This window comes from Etheostoma cragini, chromosome 17 (assembly GCF_013103735.1).
Source record: "Etheostoma cragini isolate CJK2018 chromosome 17, CSU_Ecrag_1.0, whole genome shotgun sequence".
Lineage (NCBI taxonomy): Eukaryota > Metazoa > Chordata > Actinopteri > Perciformes > Percidae > Etheostoma > Etheostoma cragini.
In genome coordinates this window covers 25,799,926-25,809,998 of record NC_048423.1, presented here as the reverse complement: position 1 = coordinate 25,809,998, position 10,073 = coordinate 25,799,926, and the positions used below count along the sequence as shown (strand labels likewise).

General features: G+C 40.4%; 1 protein-coding gene across 1 annotated transcript in view; it reads right to left on the bottom strand.

Moving 5' to 3' along the window:
• Positions 1 to 250: 250 nt before the first annotated feature.
• Positions 251 to 10,073, bottom strand: part of rasgrp3 (RAS guanyl releasing protein 3 (calcium and DAG-regulated)) — a 35,626-nt gene continuing 25,803 nt past the window's right edge. Inside the window, exons 8-13 of the mRNA XM_034898561.1 lie at positions 9,576 to 9,692; positions 8,180 to 8,458; positions 7,420 to 7,500; positions 1,112 to 1,225; positions 914 to 1,029; positions 251 to 470 (exon numbers count right to left, since the gene is read on the bottom strand). Coding sequence (XP_034754452.1) covers positions 251 to 470; positions 914 to 1,029; positions 1,112 to 1,225; positions 7,420 to 7,500; positions 8,180 to 8,458; positions 9,576 to 9,692 — 927 coding nt within the window. The remainder of the gene's footprint in view (positions 471 to 913; positions 1,030 to 1,111; positions 1,226 to 7,419; positions 7,501 to 8,179; positions 8,459 to 9,575; positions 9,693 to 10,073) is intronic.

Here is a 10,073-nt window from a genome sequence, read left to right as displayed (position 1 = left end):
TATATATATATATATACACACACATATACATACATACACATATATATATACATACATACATACATACATATACATACATACACATATATATATATACATACATACATACATATACATACATACACATATATATATATACATACATACATACATATATATATATATATATATATTTAAACACACACATACATATTAGTATCTTGATTGGCTCAAGGCAGGCCCAAAAGTTTAATGTTTAATTGCAATGTTCCTAAATTTTGATTGCTTTGAGTAAAATTAAGGAGACATAAAAAGTGCAGTAAGACACTCTTAAAATACACACAAATCCGGCACAATGTTCACAGAAGGTGGGCTTCAAGTATGTCATCTCCTGGAAGCAGTGGATGAAACCTGGACCCATCTTACACTGCAGCAGTGGGTTGGCCCGGAGGAAATATGCTATCATCTCATCCTTACTGATCAATCCATCCCTGAAAGAAGCAGAAGCAAAAAAAGGTATAATAAGTAGTTATAACCTCTGTTTGTCAGAAATGTTAGATACTGGCGCATAATCTGCATATGATGGAGAATAGAACGACTGACAGAAATTCACAATTTCCTTCATGAGAAGACACAGCTTTCAGCTGGAAATGTTGTATGGTTTTGAAAGTGGCTACACTACCCATGAGTTTTTGGGAAGTGTAGTTCAATGATCGCACTGTTGCTCGCTCTGTAGGAAACTACTGGAACTGTTGGTTCCTTGTGGATTCTGGAGTGTGGTCTAGACCTACTCTATCTGTACAGTGTCTTGAGATAACTCTTGTTGTGATTTGATATTATAAATAAAATTGAATTGAAATTGAATTGGGTCTGTGACAAGGTTGGACTAAAAAGTACACTTACTGTAGGGAATTATTTGAACATATACACTCACTGATCTTTGTCCAAAACGCAGAAGGAGTCCAGGAAGGGAAAATTAGCAGCAATGCTCTCAAAGTCCTCATGAGAAATATAGCCATCATGGTCATAGTCATAATTCCTGAACACAGACTTCCCAATGACAAGAAACAAATTAGACAAATACATCTCTATGTCTGACCAACCAGTAGCTGTGTTTCTGTTTTCTACTTACATCCACCACCTTCCTGATGTGTTTATTTACCACACAAGGGTCTGGTTTGGTGGTGACACCGGAGGCCCAGTCCAGTGGGACCAAGAGCTTGTTGGGAGTCATTGGAGAAGTGGGCTGTAGGGAAGGACACAGTACATGTACACAGAAAGTAGTTCAGCAACTATACTGTTACACCCAAAATACAGATTTCCAAATTGACCAATACTTCCAATGGAGCAAAAACGAAGAAAAAAGTTACTAACGCTTTTAAATTGTCACACACAATATCATGTTACAGTGCAAAAATGGTCCTAAAAATGTAAGCACAAGTATAGATAGATACATTTGTATTTGTATGATCCCAAAATATTGGAAATTCTAGTGTTGCAGCAGCAAAATATCAGACACACAGCACACATACAAAATATACATGAAATAACAGGATACAATATCCATGAAATAATAATAGGATAGAATATAAAAACAAATAATTGATAGCGGAGGAGAACAGGGCACTGGCCACAACAGACTGGTACATCTGCATCATATTTCTGCACACGAAGGATCTTAGCTTCCTCAAGAAATAGAGTCTCCTCATCTCCTTCTTGTAAACAGCAGTGCAGTTGACCTTCCAGTTCAGCCGGTTGTTGATGTTAACACCCAGGTATCTGTACTCCTCAACCATGTACACATCTCCCCTCAGGGTTTGAAGGGGCTGCAGAGCAGTTCCCTTCCTCATTAAGACCAGCCTCTCCAGGACCTTCATCACATGGGATGTGAAAGCCAATGGGCGGAAGTCCTTGAGGCCAGATGGAGTCAACTTCTTGGGGACCGGTATATGGCAGGACACATTCCACAGTGGCACTCACTGCAGGCTCAGGCTCAGGTTGAAGAGGTACTGGATAACACCAGACAGCTGACTGGCACAGGTCTTCAGGACCCTGGGGCTAATGCCACATGGGCCAACAGCCTTGCCCTGTTGAAGCCTTTCCAGCTGGGAGATGAAATGTGCTGTAGTGGTGGGGCAAGTGGGGGGGGGAGTAGAGGGTTGGTGGAGTGGTAGAGGATGCAGAGGATGGCTGTGAACTTAACCTGTTAAAGGAACAGTTCAGCTTGTTTGTTCTCTCACGGCTGCCAGGTGTTTGTCCTCTTTTTACCCCACACCCGGTGATATCTTTCATTCACACCTCCCTCATGTTGTTCTGTTAGAGACTGGCCTCCAACTTCCTCCTGTAGAAGTCTTTACACTCCCTCAGTTCATGCTGTACTTCCCTTAGCTTCTGTCTGTCCCATGACCTCAAAGCTTTCTTTTTCTCATTAAGGAGGACTCTCAGGTCACTGGTGGTCCACAGCTTGGGATTTGGAAAACAGTGTACAGTCCGGGAGGGCATGGTGGTGTTCTCACAGAATTTGATGTATTCTGTGATACAGTCAACCATGTTATTGATGTCCTCCCCATGTGGCTCACAGAACACGCCCTAGTCTGTAGACTCAAAGCAGTCCTGAGTCCACCTCCTCACAGTCCTTTTGTGGACAGGCTGCCGCAGGACACAAGGAACATACATAGGAGACAGCAAGACAAGGTTGTGAACTGATTTACCAAGGGGGGCTAGGGGAACTGTACGGATTCTTGGCATTTGCATACAGGAGGTTCAGAGTTTTACCGTCTCTTGTTAATATATTATATATTGTTGAATGTCTGGGAAGGATCTATCAAGTGAAACATGATTCAAATCCCCGGTGATAACCATGATGGGGGGGCAGTAGCTCAGTCCGTATGGAGTTGGGTTGGAAACCGGAGGGTCACTGGTTCAAGTCCCCGTGTGATTGGAGAGATGCCACTTCACCTCCTGGGCACTGCCAGGTGCTCTTGAGCAAGGCACTGTACCGCACCCCCAACCGCTCAGGGCGCTGGTTTGGCTGGCAGCCCACTCACTCTGCCATCTCTCCAACAGTGCATGTATAGACCTTGAGCATGTATGTATTTTTGTTGTTCAGGACTGTGTGTTATAACTAACAATTTGTGGACAAGGAGTGTAACATTGTAATTTCCCCATAGGGGATCAATAAACAGATTAAAATGAAATTAAAATTAAAAAATGAAGGCATTGGGCCTCACATGCAGTGCAACCCCCCTCCATTCTTCTAACTGCTTTCTAAAATGTCCATGTCCACCCAAACCATCAAAAGCCAAGTACCGCAACATCATAGTCTGGGATGTGCGAGTGCAGCCATGTCTTGGTAAAACACATTAAACTGCACTCAAGGAAGGGACATTCTAAAACGTTTAACGTCAAAAAGCTTTACGTACTTTAATGTACCTAAACAATGATCAATCATCACCATATTTACCATGGCCATGTCTTGTCATGAAGACTTATGCCTGTCAAAAAAACTAAACTGAGCCGCACAACTTCAAGGAATAATCCACAAACCAGGTGTCCTAAATCTCCAGCATCCGGGTCTTGCTTCCCGGTATGTATCATGTCCCTATGTTATAATTAGCCGCATAAGATTACTACCTTAGTAATCTTATGTCATTTAAAATGCAGTGACTGTAATTAGCCTGGTCACTGTTGTTGAATTGTTTTCAGCCCAAATGAAAGCAGTAATGTTTCACGTAGGCCTACATTTATTTTCATTTGGATATGTTGATAATTGTAATCAACGTATCACCTGTGTATTGTAAGGCTATACATGCGCATGACCGTTGCTCACTCTGTTTTGGAAACTGAGAGAGATAGGTATGTTGACAGAGAATTCTCCTCTTAATTTTGTTTCCAACGTTGATTTACTATTCCATGACCATGTTCTGGAGAAGTAATGGGTGACAAATGTGTTGTGTGGGGCTGGAGTTTGTGTTGTATTTCAAAGTTATTGTGAAAGTTTGTATCGCACTGTGTGCCTTTGAAGTGCTGCTGCATGCTCATAGTTGCCCCTTACAAGCCGCGGCATTTTGGGAAATGTAGTTTTCCTGTGAGATTTGTGTAGAACGAATGTGTGTATTTGTACTGTTGTAATGTGTGCGCACACACATGAGGTTTCTGTGTTCACCTGTGATCTATTACACATGAGACAGGGCATGTTTACTATATTTTGCATTTGTTTTACTTTTGTTGTTTTATTATCCCTCACAGTAGTCTGAGAAGAGGGTGTTTGGAACTGATGCAGTCCCTGTCACATGTTGTCATTTCAGACAAAGATCCAAAGAGAGCTGTCTCCTGAGTCCGTTACATGGTTTAATGTAGCTAAAAAAGGATCAATCATCAACATATTTCTCTCTCATGTTGCTCCATATATCCACTTTGAAACTGTCAAAAAATCTAATCCAAGCCTCTGTATACGGGTCAATGATATGTAACAGGCCAATTTTAAAATGCAGTAAATATTTTTATTGCATTTGTTAAAACATTAACAATGTTGTTTATATATGAAGTTATGTAAAACAATTATTTAAACCAATTTTAGTGGGGGTTTTGACCTTTTAATAATGTCCTGTGGTGTGACCGTAAGTTATTTTAAAAATGAACATATATCCTCAACCTGTTTACATTTATTTTAACAGTTCTCAGTAATATGCTACAGAGTTTTTGTATATTATGACAAAAATATCAATACAAAAGCACTGTAACATTATCTTACTTTTTAATTTATTATTAATATTAGAAGAGGCTCTTGCTTCATCCCTTAGACTTCAGTCAACAAAGAAGAAAATGTGGTGAATGCCTGGAAGTCAATGAATGCCTGGAAGTAGATGAATTCTTGGAAGACCCTCACAGTGTAGCCAACCTAGCCTTGCCGACATATGTGGTTGGGACGTTTGGTCCAACTAAACTCAAACCGGATGGGATTGCATGCCGCTGCAGGATGCTGTGGTAGCCTTGTTGGTTCATTATGACTTCAATTTTGAATGAATCCCCAACAGTGTCACCAGCAAAGCACCCCTACACCATCACACCTCCTCCTTCATGCTTCATGGTGGGAACCAGGCATGTAGAATCCATCCTTTTCTACGTCGCATAGAGACAAAGCGGTTGAAACCAAAGATCTCAAACGTGGACTCCGCAGATCAAAGCCCAGATTTCCACTGGTCTAATATCCATTCCTTGTGTTTCTTGGCCCAAATAAATGTATTCTGCTTGTTGCCTCTCCTTAGCAGTGGTTTCCTAGCTGCTGTTTGACCATGAAGGCCTGATTCACGCAGCCTCCTCTTAGCAGTTGTTCTAGAGATGTGTCTGCTGCTTGACCTCTGTGTGGTATTCATCTGGTCTCTAATCTGAGCTGCTTTTACCTTGTGATTTCTGAGGCTGGTGACTCAGATGAACTTATCTTCAGCAGCAGAGGTGACTCTTGGTCTTCCTTTCCTGGGGCGGTCCTCATGTCACCCAGTTTCGTTGTAGCGCTTCATTATTTTTGCAACTGCACTTGGGGACACATTCAAAGTTTTCACAATTTTCCGGACTGATTGACCATCATTTCTTAAAGTAATGATGGCCACTTGTTTCTCTTTACTTAGCTGATTGGTTCTTGCCATAATATGAATTCTAACACTTGGCCAATTGGGCTGTCGGCTGTGTATCAACCTAACTTCTGCACAACACAACTGATGGTCCTAACTCCATTAATAAGGAAGAAACTCTACTAATTAACCCTGACAAGGCCCACCTGTGAAGTGAAAACCATTTCATGTGACTATCTCATGAATCTCATTGAGAGAACACCAAGGATTTGCAGCACTATCAAAGAAGCAAAGGGTGGCTACTTTAAAGAAACTAGAATATATGTTTTCAGTTATTTCACACTTTATAAGTATATAATTCCACGTGTTCATTCACAGTTTTGATGCCTTCAGTGATAATCTACAATGTAAATAGTCATGAAAATAAAGGAAACACATTGATATATATAATACATACAGTAGGCTTTAACTGAATTATATAGGCCTTATTATATACTAGGCTATTCTATAAAATAAGCTGCTATAAAAGATTGATTCAACGGCCTTTAAAAAGGCTGTTGAATGTAAAGTAAAACGCAATAGGAAGGCTACTGAATAAACTGAAGCTCCACGGTACTGTGAACAAGTGAAGATCTGTGCAGCTGACAGTAGGCTCGTTGGAGACAAACTGCGCTTTGCCTGTAAAGTAGACAAGAGCAGGCTGCAGCAGCCGGGGGCAGTGACGAAAAGTTGCAGTAAAGTCGGACAGCTTCCAGCCGCCTTCAGGCTGAACAGGAAGTGACAAAAACACTGTGGTGCGATTCCGATTTAATAAAATGTTATCAGTCCCACATATCAGCTGGTACACAGTCTCTAGCAATAAAAAGTTTATATAAAACGTCATCGAGTTGAGACAATTGTGAACCAATCAGCTGTTAAATCAGATGAGAGGCTGCCGTTTCCCACCATGCTCTGGGTGCACCTGGGTGTCGCCGTCGGTGAAAAGCAATTGCTCAGAACAACGTCAGAATCAAGTCGGACACAAATCTAACCTGCATGCAATTGGCGGTGATCGCCGGTGCGCAGACCTGGCTCATCTCAAACAACCCTAGTGTGTTAAGATGTTTCTAGAATCCGTTATTAGAGTTTCAGATAACATTACATATTTTCATGGCAGGAGTGAGTAATATTCACCAACAGCATTATAGATAGACAAAGCCAGAACTTTCTACGACAGTTGTCACTGGTTATTTTTTTGACAGTTGTCACTGGTTATAAGGATCAATATGAGAGAGATTCATTGATTATTGTTTAGGTACATTAAACCATGTTAATCTTTTTCCTTGATATAGACACCAATGTGTTTTTTTGAAACGTTTAAGTGTTCTCGACAAGATATGGCCGTCGTAAATATGGTGATGATTGATCGTTGTTTAGGTACATTAAACCCCGTTAAGCCTTATCCTCGCCATAGACACCAATGAAGAAGAAAACGTTAACGTGAAATAACTTCTATAATCATTGGATTTCAGTTTAATGTTTTTCACTGGTTTATGTGTTCATGACAAGAAATTTGTGGTAAATATGATGATGATTGATTGTTGTTTAGGTACATTAAACCTGCTGCCTTGTGCATAAAACCCAGTTTAAAAAAATGACTAATGTAAGAATAGAAATAAAAGAAAAGTTCCAAAGTTGACAGAAGCCATCTCAACACAGATGTTCTAAGTGGCCATAAAAAATAACCACATTTAAAGACAAAAAAGACAAAACACACATCAGGAGCTGCTGCAACAGGCTACCAAACACACAGCGACATTGTTTAAACGGCACACACTTAGTGTGAACAAACTTGACCGCAAAATAAAAAAATATTTCAGCTGAAACTTACCAATAATTTGGAGTTACGTGGTTCCCTTAGCAAAGACAGTTCATAAATTTCATCTTCGGTGTAGTAAAGGTCTAAAGAAAGCTGAAAATACAAAGTTTGGGTATATATAGTTTAAAAACAGTTACAATTGAAAACACAAAAGTAAGCTTTCATTAAAGGCATTACACCACTGATTATTTCTGTTAATTACTCATTGGTGTGAACAGTTGGAATAATTTAATTGCTGCTTTTTTTCATTGTTGTATTACAGCGGTTTGGTGCCGTTCCACATTAATCAAGCCACAGACCTCTATACTGTAGAGCAGTTTACAGTCAGTAATGTTATTTTTTTAAACTACATTGTTGAAAGCTGTGGTAAGAAAGGCTTTTGTGTCGTGGGTGGAGCTCTTTTTGAAAAAGGTGATGTAATGTTTTATTGTGCACCTATCAGGATTCAGCAATATAAGAATATTAATCTGTAAGAGTTATCAGATGGTTTACCAATGTTGCCATACCACTGTTAATTAAACGACACCCACACAGACCTGATGAAGCAGATAAGATCCGTCCATAAGTAAGTAAAAATGTTTTAACTTTGCTTGATGCTATTTTTATCTAAAAACCCCAGCCATGTACAGTACAGTATACAGACGGAATATAATGAAAACAGTGTTTTATCTTTAAAAACGTATTACCCTTTCTGTTTTTCCCCAGGTACAGAGACGTAAGTAGTTGTTTCTTTCAGCTTAAATGTATTGTATGTGGAGTGGTTATTGCTCACCGTTAACAGGTAGATGAGGTCCATGTTGGGCTCCACCTGAGCCACTGCACTCTGCAGTGACACCAACTCATTGAAGGTGATGTAGAGCTGATGCATCTTCACCAGGTTCATCTTCTTACTGTCACAAACCCAGTCAGGAAAGACCACATGCACTGCGATCAAGTCCTTAAGGTGCACACCCAGGATGGGGATTTTAAAGCCCTGGCCTTCACTGAAGGCCTTTCGGTAACAGGAGTAATTGTTGTTGGAAGAGACCAGCTCTGTCATCTCGCTCCAGGTCTTCAGGGAGAAAGGAGGGGGGGAATGATTAAATCACAAAAATGGTCTGGCAAATCATGTAACATGCCTCATTGGTTTTACTACAGGTGCAGGTGTGCAGGTGTATCCTCAATATGTCAGAAGTGTTTGGAATGAACTACCCAGCAAAACAACTGCCTTCTCTATTGGAGGTCATAACAAGGACTAAAGAGTGTCAATGTTGATGCTAAAATAAACATAAAGACATGGATAAGCGAGGAAACCCTACTTGAACCCGTGTCAACCTTTTGTTGAAAAAAACAACTGAGGATTTTAACAAAGGCTTTATTATAGTTTATCAAACCTATGGGGGGGGGGTGTATAGAGAAACTGGTAGGGGGAGCTCTATAGAGAAACCTGGGGGGGAGCGCTATAGAAAAACTTGTAGGGGGGGGGTTCTATAAAGAAACCTGTAGGGGGAGCTCTATAGAGAAACCTGTAGGGTAGCTCAATAGAAAAACCTGTATGGTAGCTCTATAGAGAAACCTCAAGGGGGGGTTCTATAGAGAAACTGGTAGGGGAGCTATGTAGAGAAACCTGATGGTGGAGCTCTATTGAGAAACCTAATGGTGGATCTCTATAGAGAAACCTGTGAGCAAAAAGCAAGAAAACAGTGAAGAAATTGCAAAATGTATGTTGTGCCCCTTTACCTTGCCTGGAGTTGGCCTCAGTTGGCTACTTGAAGAAGGTATTTTTACTATCTCAACCACTCAGCAGTGAAATATGTTGTTTCATTGATAACAATCCTGTATACAATTTCAGTCAATTTGTTTATGTTTCATTTAGATGGTGAGACAGGACAACCTGCAGGCAGAACCCCCATCCGCTGCAGAAAAGGACTGCACCTCTACCTGCTGAGCTAGATGTTATTTAAGCTGTGATATCATTATCAGAATAGCAAGAAAAATCTGAAACAACCATATGGAAGCATGGTTGCCCTCCAAACACCTTCTTACTGGATCTTGGTTAACCATGTATAGCCAACCCTTTTATACAGTGGTATGTTTAGCGTTAGGGCTTCTATACTGTAGAAATGCATGTGTACGGACTGTTTGTATGGAAATAAAGAGCGTGCATTTAAAGGCTGGTACGGACTAACCTTCACAACTTCTGGAGCCAGATAAGTGTGAGTATCCTTTAGTCGAGATATGGAGCTGTGGCTCAGGCCCCCAACCACTGCCATCAGAGTGTTGAAGTTATGCAGCTGCAAAAGTTTCTGTTATAGATATAACACATGGTGCAATGTTTATCTTTGCATTTTGACTGTATATCTAATCAGTGTCTGTTTTGTTATATAGTAAACGGTCCCTGTTAGGTTGGTGACAATGAAATGTTTATGGCATTATCATCACAATCATGGGATGTCATCCAGTTTCCCCAAGTTGTTTGTTGTGGATGCAGTTCACAACATCTGTGATGATACAAATAGTTTAAACAAACCAGTAGCTTTAAACCTGCATTAAAGAAAGCAACTATAAGACGTACAGCATAAGCCATGTGTGTTTCCTGTTATTTAGATATACACTGTAAAATCCAATAGCTGTCATAACTTGAAAGACATGAGTTAGCTGTAGTTGGGTATCAATAATTAGTGCTT